The sequence below is a fragment of the Macrotis lagotis genome, chromosome 1, assembly GCF_037893015.1.
Source record: "Macrotis lagotis isolate mMagLag1 chromosome 1, bilby.v1.9.chrom.fasta, whole genome shotgun sequence".
Lineage (NCBI taxonomy): Eukaryota > Metazoa > Chordata > Mammalia > Peramelemorphia > Peramelidae > Macrotis > Macrotis lagotis.
Genome location: NC_133658.1, coordinates 187,637,326 through 187,660,511, shown reverse-complemented (window position 1 = coordinate 187,660,511; position 23,186 = coordinate 187,637,326). Strand labels below are relative to the sequence as shown.

Genomic DNA, 23,186 nt, shown 5'->3' with positions numbered 1-23,186 from the left:
TATCAGTTGTTTTTTTCAATGAGATAGTTCACATTTTCTTCTAATTTTTCATTTTTTTCGTTTTGAAGTATTGATTCCTGATTTCTGATAAATTCATCTATCTCCCTGAGTTCTATTCTTTGTCTGAAGGATTTGTTCTCCTCAGAGAGTTTTCTTATCTCTTTTTCCATCTGGCCCATTTTGCTTTTTAAAGCATTCTTCTCCTCCATAACTTTTTGAACTGTTTTATCCATTTGACCTAAGCTGGTTTTTAGCATGCTATTTTCTTCAGCATTTTTTTGGATTTCCTTGACTAAGCTGCTGACTTCATTTTCATGTTTTTCCTGCATCTCTCTCATTTCTTTTCCCAATTTTTCTTCTAACTCCCTCATTTGATTTTCAAAGTCTTTTTTGAGCTCTGTCATAGCCTGAGCCCAATTTCTGTTTTTCTTGGAGTCTTTAGATGCAGGAGCTTGTGCTTCCTCATCTTCAGACTGAGTGTTTTGATCCTTCTTGGGCTCATAGCAAAATATTTCTCAATGGTCTTCCTCTTTTTTCTCTGATTGCTCATTTTCTCAGCCTAATCCTGTTTTGGGGGTGCTTCTTGAGCTTTTGGGGACACTCCCACAAGGGTCTCAGTATGTGAGGCTCTGTCCTCCCTCCTGGTCTGTGAATAACCATATGCACCCCACTCTGCCACGGGGCTGAGGTGGGGTGCTGCTGTTCTATGGGGGGGGCCTAGACTGCGATCAGGATTTGAATGTGGTCAGAGCCCCAGAGTCCTATTCTGGGGCAGTGGACAGGGCTCTGCAGTCTCTCTCTTCATTCCCCTCCCTCAGCTCAATGGGCTCATGCCCTGGGGGCTCCTACCTGCTTCTGTTCCTGGAACTAGGCTCTCAGGCTCTCTGTGTGCCCTGAGGGCTGGGCTTCACATGCTAGCTCTGGCAGAGGTATCCCCGCTGTTCCCCCAATTTGTGCCCGGTGCTCCCCGGGGTGTAGCTCAGGAAACACCCCGGCTGCTGTGAGCTGTTGCTTCCTGCGCCCTGGGGCTGCCTCTGGACGGTGAAGTTCTTTTGCTCTCGCAGGGCCACCCCTCTGGCGGGTGACCCTCCGAACCCGGGGAGAAGAGCCTTTCTGCTCTTTTCCAGGTTACCTTGAGTAGGAGAACTGTCTCACTGGGTCCCTTTGTGGGTTCTGTCTCTCGAAAATTTAGAGTCCTTAGCTTATGAGTTTTATGAGAGAGCATCTAAGACAGGATCCATTCTTATCACCATTTTGGCTCCGCCCCCTACATTTCTTTTTCAATATTCTTAAAATGTTCTTATATTTATTCTCTGAACCTACTCCTAAAATCAATATATCTCAAGTTGTTTTCAGTATAAAAAACACCAAAATATATAATAAATAGATCAGGTTTCATGTTTTTGTAAAAATGATAATTAAAATTTTATTTAATAAACAATGATAAACTTGTTTGTTCAATATTTTCATAACCCCAATGGGGTCATAAAGATGAGATGATGTAACAACAAATGCTGAACTTAATACTGTGTAATAAATAATAGTTCTCTGCAGTTACTATGTAGCAAACAAGTAAGTAAAACAGGCAGAGCAATGTCATTTATTGTCAACAGTATTATCAGGCACTTTGCGTGTGTGTGTGTGTGTGTGTATAAATAGATTTATGATCTCATTGGTATAGGGGATAACCAGGTGAGGAAATTCTATTTCTTCAAGCTCTTTAATTTGTAGTCATAAAAACCTATTTAAAGTCATCTTACAACCTATTTGACCCTGGGACACACACACACACACACACACACACAGACACCTTTTTTACTTGCCCTTGCCAGTTCTGGTTGCCATAGCAACTATCATTTTCAAATATAGAACTGTTAGAGACTCTATAACTTCAGAAGTAAAAGAAAGGAAAAATCTTTGAACAATGAGAGAATTTATCGGAGCCTATCTTTGACAGGACTGACCTACTTTTGCCTACCTGCCACTAAAATATCTTTTTCCATAGTACCTAAATATTTTCATTGTTAATTTTATCACCAAATTAATAACATTCAATTCCATCAGTTACAGCTCTTACCAGTTGACCATTTAGTATAAATTAGAGCAATCAATTTGTTTTTCTTTTAGCACAGGGGTCCTTAACCTTGAGTCTATGAATTTGGAAATATGTAAGTTTTTTATTTTGATAACAATATTTCAAAATAATTGATTTCCTTTATAGTCACATTTTATTTTATTTATTTTCATCTGACTGCCAAAGTTCTCTTCATAAGAAAAGGTTAGTAACCCTTGTTCAGAGTTCTAGCTGAGATAAGTTATCTTGAGAGAATAAGTAGCATTGGTGGGAGGAGAAGTATGTTAAGTTATTTTAGATTCTAGAGCACTTTAGAATACAGGATCAGATTGATGCAATAATAAGAGAATTGTAGTGAGGACCACATAAGGGCACATGAGAAGAATGCCAGATGGTAGAGGAGAGGCATAGAAATGAAGATAGGAAGATGTCAAAGATACCAAAATGTACCCTCGTTCAAAATTTTTTCTAGGACTAATCTTAGAATAAAAGATTTCTGCTGTCTTCCATGGATTGAATAACCCCCTGCTCTGCTCCCAAGACCTTGAACTCATACTAGTATTGTTAACTATGTCATCATCTAGCTAGCCTATGCATCTATCTTTTAGAATATTATTTCTATTGAAAGGTATATTCCAAGTAATAAAAGAGATTGACTTTTGAACTTCTAGAAAACAACCTGTTCATAAGTTGAGAACAATATAAGATAAGACACAAAATAGAATAATCAAGAGCAAAAAGAGTTAATGACACAACATGACTAGTATCAATTAACTTCTATAGCCTAAATATAAAAACTATAGTCTCTATGTGTAGTATAAAAATATAGTCTATAATATAAAAAAAATTTTGATTTTAACTGGACAAGTCAGACTTGATCAGTAGAATATACAATTTGTTGGAAACAGAGCAGAAGGGCATTACAAGATTGAGAAGACAGTCTTAGAGGCAAGAATGAATATGTTGTGTGAAAGGATAAGGTGACTTACCTAATATATTGGTAAGTAATTTGACTATATTTTGTCTCTTCCAGAGCACTCTGCATCCAGTATATGCTTAATAAGACAGTAGGATTAAAAATAGTGGAAAAGGCTAACTAGGTACAATGAAAGTAAATTATGAAGGGCTTGACCCCTAGATAGCATTTAGATTTTATAAAACAGGCAATTTCAAACCATTGGAGCTCTTGCTGTCTCAAACAACATTACTAAAATGGTGCCAAATTGTTAACCAAAACAGTGTAAATAAGACATTTTCATTTATATTTTTCTAAGAAGCATTTAAATCTTACAAAATGTAACACTGAATATATTCTGTTCCAGTGTCCTGTGCCTGTGTGTCATGGGAAAACATTCACTGCCCTCCGAAGCTCTCCTCTCACAGTTACTGTGGATTGGCAATCTATTAAGTAAGTAACAACAAAAATAGATTATAGGTTTCTTAAAAATCTTAAAGTTATATATACAGGTGTTATTATCATACTATAGAAAATTTGTCATATCTAGCTCAACAGGAAATAAAAACATTGATCAGGAAATATGCATAGGTTTTATGTGATGAAGGGTTTGATGAAGGATATATTGTATCATATTTTAGTTATTCATTGAATAAGGTGATAGGCCATGGGGGAAATATTACAAAAAAAACACTGCATAATCACTAATATATTTTTAAGATAAATTCACAGAAATGAAATTATTAGGAAATAATTTATCCAATTATTTTTTTATTGTTGTTGGGTTTTGTTTTTTTTTTGCAAGGCAGTGGAGCTAAGTGACTTGCCCACGACTACACAGCTAGGTAATTATTAAGTGTTTGAGGTCACATTTGAACTCAGGTACTCCTGACTCCAGGACTAGTGCTCTATCCACTGTGCCACCTAGCCGCCCCTATCCATTTTATATGTTAATAAAACTGATGATCTAAATGAAATGTATGAATATCAACAAAAATAGTAAATTGCCCACGAACTATAGACTAATATCCCTAATGAAAATTTATGTAAAAATTTTAAATAACTTGTTAACAAGGAGATTACAGCAACAAGTTATAAAAATTATACATTCTGACCAGGTTAGATTTAAACCAAGAAAGCAGATATAGATACAAAAAATTTTTTTGACAAAATACAAAATTTATTTCCTGTTCAGAAAAAAAGAATACGGGAAAACACAGAAATAAGTAAATCTTTATTTTTTATTTTGAATACAAAAATAAAAAAATTGTGATTGCACAACAAAACATACAAGGGATTCATAATATAAAGCAATGAATTTTCATTTCAAGAAAGCCTATATAATAAATACTACACTTTGTGTTCAAAATTTTTTTTTCTTTACTTCCTTGTCAGTTTTTTTTTCTCTGCTGTGGACTGTTTATATATTTATTCCCTCCCACCCACCCCCCCAACGGCTACAATTAAGCATGGAAATATACATACATACATAACATATTCATACACACTCGTACATAAACATTTTCATGTATAAGTACTCACACATATATACACATCAACATACATGCCCATAGATAAGTATTCACAGATATCTATATATTTGGTTTATGTGTACCTCATCTTCAAAACATTTCCTGAAAGCAACAACCCTTCCTCACTCTTCTGCTTTACTTCTACTGGTTATTTAGTCCTCCTAGTCCTTTACCTGCAACCCTTCCAAGAATCCCTTATACACCCTTCTATACCCCAGTCCCCATTGATCTACATACCCTTCTATGTATACCATATTATCCTATTCTCCCACCCTATAACACAGTCTTTAACCCATTCCCAGTAAGAGTAGGTTTCCAGAACTACAAGTTCTTCTTCCCTATCTAATTCCTCTATATCAATTCCTTCTCTCACATTTCATTTGTATAAGATAACTCTTTTTTCTTTTTCTACACCATTTTACTTTTAACAATCCCGTCTTGCTCTGCTATACCCCAATCTTTCCTTTGAACTAGTCAATTTCAAATAGCAGTCTTTGATATATGGTATATGTTTCCATGTACAGATAGTAAATGATTTGTCCTTATTGAATCTGTGTTTGATGTTTACCTTATATTTCTCTTAATTCTTGTATTTCAAATTTTCTATTAAGTTCAGATTTTTTTTTTTTGCCACAAAATCTGAAAGTGCTAGTTCATTGAACATCCTTTTTTTTTCCATTCAGGATATGCTAGGCATGATATTTTTGGTCACAACCATAATTCTTTTGTTCTTCAATATGTAATGTTCCAAGAACTATGGTCTTTTAATGTAGCTGCTGCTAGGTTTTGTATAATTCTAATTGTGGTTCTGACATATTTGAATTGTTTGATTTTTTTTAATTCCTCTCAATATTTTCTCCTTATCCTGGGGATTTTGGAATTTAACTATGATATTCCAGTCAGTTTTCCTTCTAGGATCCCTTTCAGGCGGTGATCAGTGAATTTTTTCTATTTCTATTTTCCCCTCTTGTTCTAACCCTCCAGGATGCTTTTCTTTATTTTATGTATTATATTATTGTATCAAGAGAAGTTTTTTTGATCATATCTTTCAGGTAGTCTGATTATTCTTATGTTTTCTCTTCTTGATCTGATTTCCAGATCAGTTGTTTTTCTTATGAGGTGTTTCACATTCTTTCCTGTTTTTTTCCAATCTTTATATTTTATTTTGTTATTTTCACTGACTTCCTCTTGCCCAATTCCAATTTTCAAGGAGTTGTTTTCTTCCTTAAGATTTTGTTATGGGGGGGCTAGGTGGCATAGTGGATAAAGCACTGGCCTTGGAGTCAGGAGTACCTGGGTTCAAATCCAGTCTCAGACACTTAATAATTACCTAGCTGTGTGGCCTTGGGCAAGCCACTTAACCCCATTTGCCTTGCAAAAAAAAAACAAACCCTAAAAAAAAAGATTTTGTTATCTCCTTTTCCAGTTGGTTGACTTTCCTTCATTATCTTCTTGTTTTTCTTGAATTGTTCTCATTTTTATTCTTTCTTTCTTTCTTTCTTTCTTTCTTTCTTTCTTTCTTTCTTTCTTTCTTTCTTTTTGCAAGGCAAATGGGGTTAAGTGGCTTGCCCAAGGCCACACAGCTAGGTAATTTTGTTCTCATTTTTAAAATTTTTCCTCATTATTTCATATTTTTTTTAAAGTCTTTTTAGAGTTCTGTGCATTCTTTTTGGACAGGTAACCATCTGATGTTAACCTTTGGGGGTAGGAGAGGCTTTTTTATTTGTTTCAGTATCTTTCTCTTAAGATGAACACTGGTTTTCTCTATTTTCAGACTAAGTTGAGTTCTTTCTTGTTTGTCTCCTTATTCAAAAAGAAATTGTAGAAGCTTATTGTTATATTTGTTCCTAGTCCTGGGGTCCTGGGGGATGTTGCCTTTGGTCTCAGTGGCTTTGTTCAGGTCCCAACCACTGCTCTCCTTTCTCCTCAAAGCCACAGCTGGGGACCCTCAGCACTTTATGCTGGAAATGCTCTTACTCCCGAGAACCTTCCAGTGGCTTTTTTTTTAGGTTTTTGCAAGGCAAATGGGGTTAAGTGGCTTACCCAAGGCCACACAGCTAGGTAATTATTAATTGTATGAGATGGGATTTGAACTCAGGTACTCCTGACTCCAAGGCCGGTGCTCTATCCACTGCGTCACCTAGCTGCCCCCTTCCAGTGGCTTTTAACCTTCAGTTCTCCTCTCTGGTCTGGAACCATTACCTAAGAACTCAGTTCTTCTGTAAGTGTCCACAGCTAAATTAAACAGCATCCCTCACTATTGCTTCTGCATTCATTGGCTATGTTCTGATTCCTTCTTTCCCAGGACCCCATCAGCTGTACAGTTGGGCCTGTTGTCCCAGATCAGTAGAGCCTCCTCTTCTCCCCACACTCCCACCCCACACTGTCCAGAAGGTGAGAATTCCTGTGACTGAGGTAGAGGCTACCTCCCAAACTAGCTGCCCATAGGGCTTTGCTCAAGGACATCCATTATTACAATTGCTATTCAGTATTGTGCCAAATATTGCAATAAGACTATGTAGAGGGGCAGCTAGGTGGCACAGTGGATAGAGCACCAGCCCTGGAGTCAGAAGTACCTGGGTTCAAATCCAGCCTCAGACATTTAATAATTACCTAGCTGTGTGGCTTTGGGCAAGCCACTTAACCCCATTTGCCTTGCAAAAAAAAAAGACTATATATAAAGAAATCAAGGAAATAATTATAGGTGAAGAAGAGATAAAATTATCACTTTTTCCAGATAATATGATGACCTAAAGAATCCTAGAGTCATCCTAAAAAATTGATTAAAACATTTAACTTTAACAAAGTTGCAGGATGTGAAATTAAGCCATATAAATCATCAGCATTTTTACATTTTACTTACATAATCTAGCATAAAGAGAAAAAAAATCTCATTAAAAATTTAATATACAAAGTATAAAATCCTTGGGAATATACCCACCGGATGTTCACAAAAACTATATGGACAGAACTGCAAAACACTTTTTATAGAAATGAAGGCAGTTGTAAATAATTAGAAAAACAATAATTTCTCTTGGGTAATCTGAGAAAATATTATAAAAATAACAATGATACTTGTTAATTTACTTATATTGTGTCTTATCAAACTACCAAAAACTTACTTTGTAGATACCAAAAAACCCAACAGAATTCATTTGGATAAATAAAAGATCAACACGATTAAAGGAATTAATGGAAAAAAAGTGATAAAGAAGAGGGCCCAGTAGTACTCAAACTGCCCTAAAAATAACAGTGCCCAATATCATTTTGGTACTAGGTTAAAAACTAGATTGGTTACTGGAAGAGAATAGGTTCACATGATATAAAAACAAATAAGCACAGAAGCATAATCTGAAAGATCCCACTTATTTGGGCAAGAATTCACTTCAACACAAATTGTTGATAAAATTTGGAAACAATCTAATAGAAACTATGTATAGACCAACAACTCACACCATATACCAAGAAAAGCTCCAAAAATATGACTTTAATATAAAAATTTAAATCATAACCAAAAAAATTGAAATCAGAAATAATTTGGAGGAGCAAGGAAGAAATTACTTCTCATATAAAGAAAGGGAAAAAATTCGTGACCAAATGAGAGAGTGTATCACAGGAAGTCAGATGAACAGTTTTGATTACATGAAATTCTTTAAAGTTTTTCCACAAATAAAACCACTGTAGTCAAAATAAGAAGATTAAAATGAAGGAAAAATTTGCAGCAAAGACAAAAAACTTAAACACTTAGGAACTCAAGAGTGACCTCTATTCTAGAAGACTCATGCCACCACCTCCTGATAAAGAGATAATGAATTCAGTACTGGGTGAGACTTTATTTTTTTACATAGCCAGTGCAAGAATTTATTTTTACTGGATTATTTTCTTTGTAACAAGTTTTTGTTTTCTCATTAGAAGAGAATGGGTAAGAGGTAGGATAGAGATAATACAGATTGGAAAATTTGTAGAAGTTGATGAATTCAAGTGAAACATTATAGAGATGGGAAGAAGGCACAGGATAGATCCCTCTGGGACACCTGTATGAAAATCCAGGAGATGGAGGAAAGATCAGGAAAACAAGAGTAACAAGGAGATGAGAATAACAGACAGTATCAAGTGTTGCAGAGAAGTGAAGAAAGATTAGGGCAAGATCAAAGGTATCTTTGATTGTTACTGAGGAGGAGTGAAGGATTAAGTCATGTGAGATGAATTAGTTGAAAAATTCTGTGATTGGGGTGCCAGGTGCCAGAGGGAGTATCATATTGTATATTGAAACCTCTTTATAATAAGGGCAGGAAGTAGAGTGGCAGTTATGGATTAAGTGAATGTCAGAGGAGTAAAAATTACTAAGTAATGGTGGTAGAGGAAGAACCTGGAACTGACTATGGGGAACAAGGAAAATGCCAACTCCTCCACCTCAACTAATGAGTCAGCTTCACTGGCTCTTTATCTTTAGCACTTGACAAATAGCAGTCACTTAAAAAAATCTTGATTGATTGGCCTACAGGGTCTGTTGAAACGTTTGTCCTCTGCTTAGCTAAGTTTAAAAGACATCATTACTAGAAGTTAAAATTAGTGGATAAAATGTAGCCATAGATATACGGATATAGATTTGATTTGATTTTTCTACAACACCTAAAGAAGCTGGTTTTCTAGGGCACTGCAAACCATGTTAAGGGCTACAATTTGCAACAGTAGAAGAAGCGCCTGCATGTAGTATTCTTATATCATGCTTATTATTCCAAAATATAGAATCTGCTAAAGTAAGCTTTAGACTCACTATTTAAATTTAAAAAGTGATAAGGAATTATGTTGTTTTATTACTGTATACAATGTCTAATTTGCTTCCATATTATGGGATACTTTAATATTTGGTGACTGAATTTTTAATAAAAGAAGAATCTAAATTAGTGTTTCTCTAAACTTGAACATTGCTGTTGTCTTTGTAGAATTCAGGAGTTGATGTCAGATGACCAAAGAGAAGCAGGCCGGATTCCTCGAACAATAGAATGTGAGCTTGTTCAAGACCTTGTAGATAGCTGTGTTCCAGGAGACATAGTCACCATTACAGGAATTGTTAAAGTATCAAATACTGAAGAAGGTATGCTATGACTTTTACTTTTTCATATATTTTTCTTTTTGAAGAACTAGTCTATCTTATCCTTCAATAGTTATTCATTTTCTGTTCATTTTTTTAAATTAGGGAATTGGGATATTTTCCAATCTAATTGTAAAATTCTAGGTTTTAGATATAGTGTTTATTATGAAGGTAGAATATTTACTTCCATTTGAAGTTTCTTTTGTATTTCACCATGCCTTTTGTTTTTGTAACTTGAATAAAGAGATTTTAATTGTTTTAATTTTTCAGGTTCTCGAAATAAGAATGACAAATGCATGTTCCTCTTATACATTGAAGCAAATTCTGTCAGTAATAGCAAAGGACAAAAAACAAAAATTTCTGAAGATGGGGCAAATTATGGAACATCTATGGAGTTTTCACTAAAAGATCTTTATGCTATCCAAGAGATTCAATCTGAAGAAAACCTTTTTAAGCTTATTGTCAAGTATGAATAATTATTTTAATACTTAAGTTAAATGTTTGAAGCTCATTATAATATAATAGAGATGTCTTACTGATCTATTGCTTCATTACTGTCCTGCCTTGCAATGTCATTTCCATTTTCATTCTTTCTGGAAGAGAGCCCTGTACTTAAGAGCTAACAGAGACCTGAGTTCCAATCCCACTTCTGACAGTAGCTGATAAGACTGTGAGCAAATCATTTAACTCTTCTGGGTCTCAATTTCCCCATCTAGAAGACATGGATAATAATACTAGTACCAATTCAACAGTTCTGTTGTGAAGAGCAAATTAAAAAATGTACATAAAGCATTTTACAAATCTTGAAACCCTGTATAAACTTCAGTTGTTAATGGCTTATAATTTACATTCAGTTGAACACACAAAGGATTATTGTTATAGGAATATAAATATTTTTCTAAGTAAAGTACTTATATTCAGTTGTTTTTTGATTTTGTGAATTTGAAATATTAATTTGATAATTCTCTATTATTCATAAATCTTGACTATGGCACTGATAGTACACTGAGTATGGAAATTGTCTGCCTCAAAGAGGTTAAATGACTGCCAAACCTTGCTAGCAAGTAAATATCAGAGGTTTGGAGCTCAGGTCTCCTTGAGTCTAAGTCCAGAACTCTACTATGCCACACTTTGCCTCAAGGTTCATCAACTTTTCTTTATTTGTAAACATTTAGAGATGCCATTCTGAATAAGAAAATGATAAAAACTCACAAAAGTCGAAATTAGTCTCTGGGCTATAATTATACTCACCAGGATACTATTCTTATCATGCAAACTAGAAGACTCTAATTCAGGATCTGCAGTTTATTCTCCACTTCTCCCAACCCTCCTCTTTTTTTTGGGGGGGGGGGGTTGCAAGGCAAATGGGGTTAAGTGGCTTGCCCAAGGCCACACAGCTAGGTAATTATTAAGTGTCTGAGACCAGATTTGAACCCAGGTACTCCTGACTCCAAGGCCAGTGCTTTATCCACTACGCCACCTAGCCGCCCCAACCCTCCTCTTTATAAATAAACATTTGACACTGTTTCTGTGGCTCTTCTTAGATTATATTTATCTAATGATGAATAGAATATTTAATTTTGTTAATTTGATTCTATTTAATGGTAATTCAGATTTATGAAGTATTTTATGTTTACAAAGTGTTATTGTGGATATCAGTTAATTTCTACGATAAGCGAAGTGTTTATTAAATGCCTTTACTGCATGCAATATAGTTGAAGCATATTTAATATTCTTCCCTTTTTTTAACATTATCATATGTCACCAAAGGAGATTGTTTTCAAAACTTAAATGTCTTTGTAAAAGTTGTAGAAATATTTTTTGGAAAAATATCAAGTGAAAATTCCTTAGATCATAGTTAAATGTGGGGGAAAAGGATAATGAAGTTGGCAGTATTTCAAACCTTGTTCTGTTTGTTTTTCAGCTCACTTTGCCCTGTAATTTTTGGTCATGAAGTAAGTATTATACATTCTTTAATTTTATTCTGATTTTTAAAGGAAAATATGTTGTCTTCATTTAGTAAATGTGACCTCTGAAGAATTTTGAAAATAGATGTAAAATAGCTCAATATATAAAAATGATTGGTTTTTAATTGACCTTAATTTTTTTAGTTCTTTCTTATTTAGCCTGTATATAACTTACTTTGTATATATTTGTTTGTGAGTTGATCCCATTAGACTATAAACTTCAGGGCAGGGACTGTCTTTTTTTTTTTTTTTTTTTTTAAGTTTTTGCAAGGCAATGGGGTTAAGTGGCTCGCCCAAAGCCACATGGCTAGGTAATTATTAAGTGTCTGAGGGTGGATTTGAACTCAGGTACTCCTGACTACAAGGCCAGTGCTCTATCCACTGCACCACCTAGCTGCCCCCAGGGACTGTCTTTTGCATCTTTTTTGGTATCCCCCAGCACTTAACACTATGCCTAGCTTATAAGCAGGTACTTAATAAATGTTTATTGATTGATTTATTGGATTGATTGACTTTTTTCTCCTAAATGTAGTCACCTGAGTTATTACACTTAACAAATTAATGTTGTAAACTTGTAAGGTAACCTTAATAGTAGTCACCTACTAGTGACTAAGAAAATTAGACAGATAACTCATAAAATGAGCTCTTGTTATAATTTCAGAAATACAGTTTTAGAAATGCAGGCAAAATGAAGGTGTTAATTTTTTGCCCGATTTTTTACCAGTTATTTTTTTACATCCTAGCTTGTTAAAGCTGGTTTGGCATTAGCACTCTTTGGAGGATGCCAGAGATTTGTGGATGACAAAAACAGAATTCCAGTTCGAGGAGACCCACACATCCTAGTGGTTGGAGATCCAGGATTGGGAAAGAGTCAGATGCTACAAGTAGGTTATCACATAATATTTTACTTGTAAAATGCAAGTAATTTATAATTATAAATTTATAATTTTCTCTTAAATCTATCACTTTTCCATTGGGAGAAGAAGCCCTTAATATAAGTACTGAATGGTTAAGACCCAATTCAAGTGCCAATTGCTTCAGAAGTTTTTGCTCCTTTCCCCCATAATTTTGTTTGTTTTATACATATCCTGTATTCATTTTTTTTTTTTGTCTGTAAATGTATTATAACCCTCCTGGAGTATTCAAACCCCAGGAGTATAAAACTGCTCCCACTTTTGTATTTGCAACCCTATGGCCTGGTACTGCTAGGTACTGTTGTATATGGGAACACTATTAATTATTTTCACCTGGTGTCATTGAGCACCAGAGCCTTATCTTACTAAGTGCTATGGGAGTAGATTAGAGACTGGGGAGGTATTTAAGCCCTGGTATTTGGTTCAATGAATGGAGTAGACCTTGGTGTACAAAGGGAGTACTTGGGGGTCTTGGAGAACTTGTCATCCTTGTCTGTCTTCCTAGTCTCCCGCCCCTCCAGTGCTCACCTGGGGAAAGATTTGAGAGCCTCCAGAAAGGGGATTCAACATGGTACTTTTATTGATATGATATTGATAGGAATATGTAATTTATTGATATGATAATGATTTGAATATGTAATATGTTTATTTTATCAGGCTTATTCTGCATATGATAAGCATTTGGTGCATAACTTAAGGAGATTGGTATAATAAGTCAGGGACATAATTTTCTTTTGGGGCCTTCATTTCAAATTGCCATCACCTGCCTACCATTGATTAAATCTCAAGTAAGTTGATGTCTTGGCAAAAGGCAATTCCCCAATTAAAATTCCCTTCTTGTCTGTCCTTGCTTTTATTATGTGATATGAATTAACTCATTGATGAGACCAAAGTAAAAATTAACTGACCTTTTAGGAAATTGTGACTATTAAAAGCTGAGGAATTACTGAATATTCAGAGAATTATAATGTCAAATTTTTTATTTACCTGGTCCTTAATTAATGGTTAAGACCCACCTCAAGGACCAAATGCTTTAGAGGCTTTTGCTCATTCCTTCAGTTGTTAATACAGCAATTTGTATTAAGAAAATATTATATACATGGTGTAATAAAAGCTTGACACATAGTAAACAAAGATTTTATGCTTTTTTATTTCATTCTATTATGTTGCATATTTTTTGATATACATCTGATTGTGTTCACTTAGAATAATTATGACAGCTAACAATACCCAATAGCCTAAAAGTGTTTTACATATATTTCACACTATCCTCATATAAACTTTGTAAGGTTGGTACTAGTATTATCTCCATTTTTCAAATGAATGAATTATCATGAGGTGGTATTCAAACCTATATCTTTCTTCCTGAAAGTCCAGCACTATGTCCACAGGACCATGAGCTCTTGAGGCCTGAATTGTTAACCACTTTCTTTATCATCATTCTTTGACCAAAGTTTGACATCAGTTGTAAGCCATTCATGTCATTTTTTAGAAATATGTTTTACAGATTTCTCATTGTACAATTTTTTAATTTTGTTTTTAAACATATAAAATTATTTTTCCCCCGTGTCTTTTTCTAAAATCATTCATTATGTGATTGACTATACATAGCAATGTAATACATAGTAATGTAAATACTTAGTAAACTTTATATGTAACAATCCTGAGCAATACCAGTGAAATTGCTTATATTTTCAGTTTTTATTAGAATCCTTTATTAAATACAATCAAGAGGATTTTTAATTCTAAACTAATTTTTTTTCAGATCTTGGACCTGTTAACATAGTTTTATTTTGTTTAAAATATTTAACTTCTTTATAATTTCTATAATTCTATATTTTTTAAAAATTATGTAAACTGTTTCCATTAGTAATATTTTAAATACCACATGCTGAAAATATGATTTGATTATGTCAAATTATAGGTTACTCTTTATTTTCAAATTACCTATATGATTTACTAATTAAATGTTCTGAATTAGGCAGGATCTTAAATCCCAGTTGGGTTTCCTTTAGATTTAGATTCAAGCATTTTTAGAAAGATTGTTTCTTAGTGGCTGTTACAATAAATCTATTTTACACAAAGACATATAAGAAATAAATAATGCTTTATACAAAACAAGTGCTTAAAATATTTGTTGAATTGAAAAATGACAATACCACTTTTGCAATTTGAACTTTAACATTAATTGTTAAACAAATATAATTATTAAATATCTACAATATACATAAGGTATGCTTGAGAATATCAAGATGAATAAGACAGTCTCTTCTGTTACTATGTTTTATAGTCTGATAAAGCAAGTAGCAAAAACAAATAACTATGTTATAGCCTAGAATATAAAAGTCCAAATTTGTCAATTAGCAATCACTTATTAAGCACTAAATATGTCAGAACTTGTGCCAATCACTGAAAGGGCAAACAAGTGTAAAATTAGTCTACCTTAAAAAGTGTATGTTATGTTGAAGGAAACAATATATAAATAAAGAGGTACCTACAAGAAATATATGCAACAGTTGGAATTTAATGTAAATTGGATAGAAAAAATAAAAAAATTAAAATAAAAATATGAAGTAGGTAGGTGCTATTAAAAGGCCTCCCATAGTGATAGGTACTTGAATTGTGTCTTAAATGAAGCTAGGAAAACCAAAAAATGGAAGTAAAGCATTTAAAGCATAGGTATAGCCATTGCAAAGATAATCAAAAGATGGAGTATCATGTTTGAGAAATAGCAGGTGTTTATAGAATTGAATAAAATGTAAGAAAATTGAAAGGGGAGGGTGGGACCAGGTTATATAAAGATTTGAGTGTCAAACAGAGAAGTTTTATTTTTGACTGTAAGGGAAAGTCACTAGCTTATGGAGCAAGGAAATGACATGGTCAGATCTATACTTTAGAAAAGTTACTCTGGCCATTGAGTTGAAGATGAATTGGCTTAAGGAAAAACTTGAGACAAGGAAACCAGTTAGAGGACTAATGCAGTGATCTAGGCAAGAGATAACAAGGGGCTGAATGAGGATTATAGCTGTTTGAAGAGACAGAAGGATGCCAAGAATAGAAATATTCTGAAAGAAGGAAAAGTACTTATTGTTTACTATCCCAAGCACTGTGCTCAACACTTTACATGTATTTTATCATTTGGGAGGTAGGGATTATATTAGTATCACCATTTTATAGGTGAGACCAACAGAAGTTTAAGTGACTTGTGCAATATCACATATCTAGTCAGTCCTGGGACTAGAACTGTACTCAGATCTTCCAGACCTAGCACTCTATCCATTGTACCACTGAGATTATGAAGTTAGAAACCAGACTGAAGAGAATTTAGTGCATAGATTGCACTGATTTTAGACCACTTCCTCAAAGAACATAGCCATAAAGTAAAGAGATAGGGGTGATAGCTAACAGGGATGGTAGGATTAAATGAGGGTAAGATGATGAAAAAAGACTCATCTGAGACTGGAGTAAAGAAGTAGATAGTAGACGTAAATGACTGAATGATATAAGATAAGAGGAGCTCATGGAAAATGGTCTAATAGATCACATTGTAGTGAATCTAGTCAGCATAGTTCCATGATTACCATTATCTCTCTTCAGCAGTATATGAATAGGTGTGAAAGAGGCAAATAGTGGAAGTAATTCAGAATTCATATTTGGTAAGGTGTCATCATCAATAGGACAAAGGGCTTGTGAGGGTAGAATATAGTGTGGAGTTGAATTGATTTACCAACAGTTCAAGATAGGGAAAGGAAGAGAAAGTAGCCAGAGTGTAGTTAATGGTTTTAGAAAGAGTTGAAGAGTGGGTAGACTGGAGGTCATGCTTGAAGGATGAAGAAAAGGTCATAAAGCATCGGGAAAAGTAGAAAGATAAAAGATTATGATCTGATAAAGGAATTTATGAGTTGGAAAATAAGTAATGGAACATTAAAAGTGCTATCTTGATAGAATGTATGACTTTCTCTTTGTGTAGTTAAGATAGAATTGAAAAATTGGACAACTGAGAAGTTAGAATAATTGAAGATCTTTGTTGAGTTTGTTTAAATCCCCTAGTTTGAAGGCAGGAAATAGGAAGGAGATATGGTTATGAGACAGTCGTTGAAGGAATTGAAGAAAGAAAGAAAATTTCCTGGGGCTTGATAAATAACAGCCATCAGAATCTAGACATAGTGATAAATTTGTATGGTTTGAACCTCTTGAAGAAGAGAGGATGCTTAATATCAAGTGGTAGAGAGAATCTGAAAGTGCAATGGGAAACAAGGAGTATTCTGCCTACTCCACCAGGATTAGTGTCAATAGAAATAGTTTTATCAAGAGTTAGTCAAGTCTCTATGAGGACCAGAAGATGGAAAGAGTGGGGGGGGGGGGTTTAAGATCACAGTTTGTGAATTAGGGATTAAGTATTCCAGAGGACACAGGGAAGGGGCAGGCAGATCTGGGGTGAGACAGAGTTGGGGATTAAGGTTAGGGTAGAAGAGGTAGGCAGTTAAGTTTTATGTTCTTGCAGTCTGCCAACAGAAACAAAAATAAAAGTATCAGTTGGCAAAAGATCTTTGTTTTGAAGTTCAACCTTCTGACAGGTGATAATGTTGTATCCTTTGAGACTCCTGATAGTTCTTATAGGAGACAATCACAGGTGGAGGTATAAGAACATGATCAGAAGGAAGAGGTGACTTTCTTTTCCTGAAGAAGCCTAGAGGGCAGGAGATGGAAGAGATCTTTGGACCCAGAGGACAACCTGGCATTGGAAATAGTCCTGAAGCAGGGATCCACCAAAGCATAGGAATCTAGAAGATGAGAAGAATACTTCCTGAGATAGAGATTAGGGAAATTTTCATCATGAGGTTGTCATTTAAACTGGGTCTTGAAGAATATGTAAGGATTAAACAGATGGGGAAAATATTCCAGATAGAACAAATAGGGTATGCTCAGAGAGTAGCTAATATTAATATGGCTGGGGAAAAGTGGCAGCCAAATCTTGGAATGTAAAATATACTAAATATTAGGAGGAATTCAAACTTTCCTCAGTAGCCAGTTTTGGCAGCATTCAAAGTGTCTGAATGAAGGCATGATCAAAACTTTACTTTGGGAATATTCTACCATCAGAACAATGAATCAGTAGAGGGAAGACTAAAGACTAGGAGATCAATAATAGACTTGGATAGAGTCTATGGTGGAGGTAGTAGAAATGGAGAGGAATTGATATTTGTAAGAAATATAAAAAAAGGTAAAACAAAGAGAAGTTAGCAATTAATTAGTAATGAAGGAATTAAAGAATCCAAAGGTGTCATAAAATATGAAATTATTTTTTGGCAAGTTCACTTTTTTCTTTTAGTAACCTTACTTTATTTTTCTTAGGCAGTGTGTAATGTTGCCCCACGTGGTGTTTATGTTTGTGGTAATACGACTACTTCATCTGGTCTGACTGTCACACTTTCGAAAGATAGTGCATCTGGAGACTTTGCTTTAGAAGCTGGTGCCCTGGTACTTGGTGATCAAGGTAAGAAACAAAAATGAATCCATATTCAGTAGACTAATGATTCTTTTTATTATTTTCTCTCCCATTGCTTATTGGTAAACATGGGTACCTCAATAATTGGCAGCAAATGGTACCAATATAATGAGAAATTAGCTTAGCAGCATTATCAGTTTTTATATTTTGAAAAGCTAGAAATTATTTGCTTGGAAATAGTATCACACAGTTGATATTGGGGCAGCCCCTAAACATTTTTGACCTAAGATATGGTTTTCTTCCAAGCATATTATCTCCTATGTAAAAAAGTTTAATATTCTGGATTTTCAGAAATGTCTGAGACCCAAAACATAGTTATGGGCTGTATATCATTTTATTTAAAACTGGGTTTTGTGGGGAAAAAATTATTCATAGTTACCAGTATTCATCATGAGTGTTAATAGGTGTTGAGTTTGAAAACTGGAAATTTGAAGTATAAAAAAAATCATATAGTAAATATTATATCTTAAAGAGAACGATTATACATATTAAAGTTCTGGGTCAGTGGCTCTTTAGTAAAGGGTCCATAGACCCCTCTAATGAAGTGAACCTCAGAACTTCCTCAGAATCTGAGATGTCCTCTCCTTCCAGGTTTCAATTTTGATAGACCCTGATATCTTGACATTCAAGAAAGGCTATCTCAAATACATGGTAATCCCATTGGTTGACATATGATATATAGGTTAGGAATAAACCTAGACTAAGCAAAACAGTATGTTAGCATGGTCATGGGGTGGACAAAGCAGGAATAGTCTTTGCTGACTAGGTGGTCATAAGATGAATGTACTCCTTCGGCTGGGGAGGATGAGATGGTCCAGAGGTTCTAAAATAAATTAAGACCTTGAGTTACCTTCACCTTACTGGTCTTGGTCACCAAGACAAGTCAAAACAAGGGTGAAGGGCCTCTACTTAGCTTCTTATGATTATACAAGTGATCTTACAATCTGCACTTCACAGCTCTGGGACGTATTATACAGAGCTTTTAATCACTAGCCCTTTGGAATTTTTGGAATAGAGTGGGAATCTAAATGAACTATTCTCTCAAGTGGAAACATGGTTTTGGAACAGTGAATAACATCTCAAAATTTGATGTTACTGTTTTGTTTTAGAAAAATTAAAGAACTTTCATACAAAAAACTAAAAATTTAAGGTTTTACTTCATCTTTATATATTTTTATAAATTATTCTGTTACACTGTTCATAATTGTAAAAGTTACTGCAAATCTAAAAATTTCTTTTTAAAAATTTGTGAAAAAATAAAAATTGCAAATGTGGACCCCAATACATATGTAAAAGATTTTTATAAAACATTGATATGGATAGGAAATAGATATATAGGTCAGTAGGTGTGATTCTCTATCAATAACTTTTTTTAGGAATAATAAGGTCCAAGATTTTTATCATGCCACTGGTATCTTTCTCTCCTTTAATGATCTTTTGCTTAATTTAATATTTTATTTTTCCACTATTACATGTAAAAACATTTTTAACATTCTGATTTCAAATTTTGAGTTTCAAATTCTCTACCTCCCTCTTTTACCCCCTTGAAATAGCCATGTATAGTTATGAACAACACATTTCCATGTAAATCATGCTATAAAAGGAAAAGAAAAAATCAAGACAAATAAAAAGAAGGAAAAAGGTGATTTACTTTCAGGTTCCACCAGTTCTTTCTCTGGAAATAAACAGTGCCTTTCATCCTAAGTCCTTGAGAATTGTCTTGGCTCACTGCCCCATTAATGAGAATAATTTAAGTTTTTCACAGTAGATCTTCATAGAGTATTGCTATTATTGTATACAATATTCTCCTGGTTTTGGTCATTTCACTTTGCATCAATTCACATAAGTCCAGGTTTTTCTGAGAGCATTCTGCTTGTCATTTCTTAGATCAGTCACAATCATATACAACAACTTGTTCAGACATTCCCCAATTGATGGACATCCCTTCAATTTCCAGCTCTTGGCCATCACAAAAAGAGCTGCTATGATATTTTTTTTATATCTAGGACCTTTTCATTTTTGTTTCCTCTCTTTGGGATAAAAGTCTAGTAGTGATATTGTTTGGTCAAAGGTTATGTATATAGCTCTTTGGCCATAGTTCCACATTGCTTTCTAGAATAGCTGAATCAGTATACAACTTCACCAAGTATTTTAATTTTCCCACATCCCCTCCATTTGTCATTTTCCTTTTCTATCATATTAGCCAGTGGTAATGTGGTACCTCAGTACCAGTGGTAGTAGTTCAGAATTGTTTTAATTGTTTTAATTTGCAGTTTTCAAATCAATAGTAATTTAGAATATTTTTATATGACTATAAATAGCTTTGATACCTTTGTCTGAAAACTACCTCTTCATATCCTTTGACTATCAATTGGGAAATGCTTTTTGTTTCTATAAATTTGACTGTCTTCTGTATATATTTGAGAGATGAGATCTTTATAAGAGAAACTTGTGTAAAAGATTTTTTTTTCACAGTAATGATTACCAACTATGTATTTCCTTCCATCCTATTTTACACACTATCTCTCCCTCCTTTTACCTTGTCCATTCTCAAGTTCTTTGGTTCTGATTTTTACTTCCCCCAATCTGCCCTTCTTTCTATTAGCCCCCCCCCATCCCTTCTTTTTTTGGACTCTTTCATAGCCTGGGGACAATTCATATACATATGATACATTTCCATAGCCAATTGTGTGTGTATATATGTTTGTTATTCAATTTGAACCAATTCTGCTGAGAGCAAAGTTCATTCTTTCCCCTCTCTCTTCCTCCACTATCAAATCTCTTTCAAGCCCCTTTATTTCAAATATTGTACCCTGTTCTTCCTCTCCCTTTCCCCTTCTCCCAGTGTATTCTTCTCATCCCTTTATTTTTTATTTTTTGGTAATAATTCCATCATATTCAACTCATACCTGTACTTTTTGTCTATGTTTGCTCCTTATAACTGCTCTGATAATGAGAACATTTTTAGGAGTTACAAGTATCATTTTCCCATGTGAGAATATAAATAATTTAACTTTATTGAATTCCTTATGATGTCTCTTTCCTGTTTATCTTTTTATGCTGCTTTTGAGAAAATGTCAGATTTTCTATTCAGCTTTGATCTGTTTCATTGAATGTCCATATTCCCTTAAACGATTATACTCTTGTTCACTAGGTGTTTCTTGATTATAATCCTAGCTCTTTTGCCTTTTGAAGTAATAGATTTCAACCTGTCTGATTCTTCAGTATAGAAACTGCTAAATCTTGACTTATCTTGTGGCTCTGTGATATTTGAATTATTTCTTTTTTGGCTTCTTGCAATATTTTCTCCTTGACCTGGGAGCTCTGAATTTAGCTGTAATATTCCTGGGAGTTTTCATTTCATTTGAAGGAGTCATTCATTTAGAAAGTGATAGGTAAGATTATTTCTGTTTTACCCTCTGGTTCTAGACTATCAAGTCATTTTTCCTTGATAATTTCTTAAAAGAGGAGGTCTGGAGGCTTTTTATGATCATGGCTTTCACATAGTCCACTAATTTTAAAATTATCTCCCTTCAGTCTAATTTTCTAGATCAGTTGTTTTTTCAAAGAAATATTTCACATTTACTTCTATTTTTTCATTTTTTAAAATTTTGATTGCTTTTTGATATCTGATACAATCATTAGTTTACACTTGCCCAATTCTAATTTTTAAGGAATTCTTTAGTGAGCTTTTGTACCTCATTTTTCTTCTTTTCCATTTGACCAATGCTACTTTTTTTTTTTCTTGTTTTTCTTTTAAGGTTTTTTGCAAGGCAAATGGGGTTAAGTGGCTTGCCCAAGGCCACTCAGCTAGTTAATTATATTAAGTGTCTGAAGCCAGATTTGAACTTGGGTACTCCTGACTCCAGGACCAAAGCTCTATCCACTGCACCACCTAGCTGCCCCTTGAAATTATTGATATTTAAAGAAATACTGGTGTTTCAACTTAAACTATGTAAATTTTATATGTGTATTATATGTATAATATAGTATATTAATTTTGCATTTGTTTTTAAATTGTGAACTAGTTATGTTTAGAGCAATAGTTTTTCTTATATTTAGCTTTTTAAGAGTGCCATGATAACAGTTATTCCTTTAATCTGGAACTTTAATTACAGGTATTTGTGGAATAGATGAATTTGATAAGATGGGAAATCAGCATCAAGCCCTGTTAGAAGCTATGGAACAGCAAAGCATTAGCCTTGCTAAGGCTGGCATTGTCTGCAGCCTCCCAGCAAGAACTTCAATTATTGCTGCAGCAAATCCAGTTGGGGGACATTATAATAAAGCCAAAACTGTTTCTGAAAATTTAAAGTAAGTTTTTATTAACAGTTTATGACTCAATAAAATGGTGGTTTTTTCCTTCTAATTATGTGACCAGTTATATTTAGATATATATATATTTTTCCAAATGGTAGATGCTTGACTTAAGAATAGTATTAAAGGAGCCAAGCCTCATTAATGTGTCAAGAAGTAGTGAAAGTGGTATTTGAATTGTGACCACTACTCCTTCCAAGGAAAGGGGTATCAAGTCTAAGATTGGGATCAGAGTAGTAATAAATAAGAGATATTGGAGTGAGAGTAGGAGAGAAGGAAGCAATGCCCGTTTCACTAGTATATCAGATAGGAAAAGAAAACATATAAATATGTATACATTTATATATTTTTACGTGTGTGTGTATGTGCCAAGAATTGCTAACCTTTACATTGTATTATGTTTACTGTTTTATCTTAAAAATGAAATTTTCTTATTCTTTTGTTAACTTAAAATTTTACTTGAAATTTTTGAGTAATGGGAAAACAAATTTGTAGATTTTCTAGTTCTTGTTTCTTTTTATTGTTCTAGAATTGGGAGTGCTCTGTTATCCAGATTTGATTTGGTATTTATCCTACTGGACACCCCAAATGAAGATCATGACCATTTACTTTCTGAACATGTGATGGCAATAAGAGCTGGAAAGAAGAAAATAGTTTCAAGTGTCCCAGTGTCGCATATGAACAGTCAGGATTCAAATACCTCTTTACTTGAAATCATTTCTGATAAACCTTTATCAGAAAGACTAAAGGTAGACATTTCCTCATAAATATGTTTCCTCCTCAATATTTTTCTTCTGTTCATGTTTAGATAAGAGGAAATTAA

The 23,186-nt window shown here is 33.9% G+C and overlaps 1 protein-coding gene across 6 annotated transcripts in view; it reads left to right on the top strand.

The window, feature by feature from the left end:
- Window positions 1–23,186, top strand: part of MCM8 (minichromosome maintenance 8 homologous recombination repair factor) — a 63,397-nt gene that overhangs the window by 19,247 nt on the left and 20,964 nt on the right. For all 6 annotated transcript variants that reach the window (XM_074209487.1, XM_074209490.1, XM_074209491.1 and 3 more), the window contains 8 exons: window positions 3,397–3,482; window positions 9,508–9,659; window positions 9,927–10,122; window positions 11,581–11,611; window positions 12,367–12,507; window positions 17,893–18,034; window positions 22,165–22,360; window positions 22,893–23,112. In XM_074209487.1, coding sequence (XP_074065588.1) covers window positions 3,397–3,482; window positions 9,508–9,659; window positions 9,927–10,122; window positions 11,581–11,611; window positions 12,367–12,507; window positions 17,893–18,034; window positions 22,165–22,360; window positions 22,893–23,112 — 1,164 coding nt within the window. The remainder of the gene's footprint in view (window positions 1–3,396; window positions 3,483–9,507; window positions 9,660–9,926; window positions 10,123–11,580; window positions 11,612–12,366; window positions 12,508–17,892; window positions 18,035–22,164; window positions 22,361–22,892; window positions 23,113–23,186) is intronic.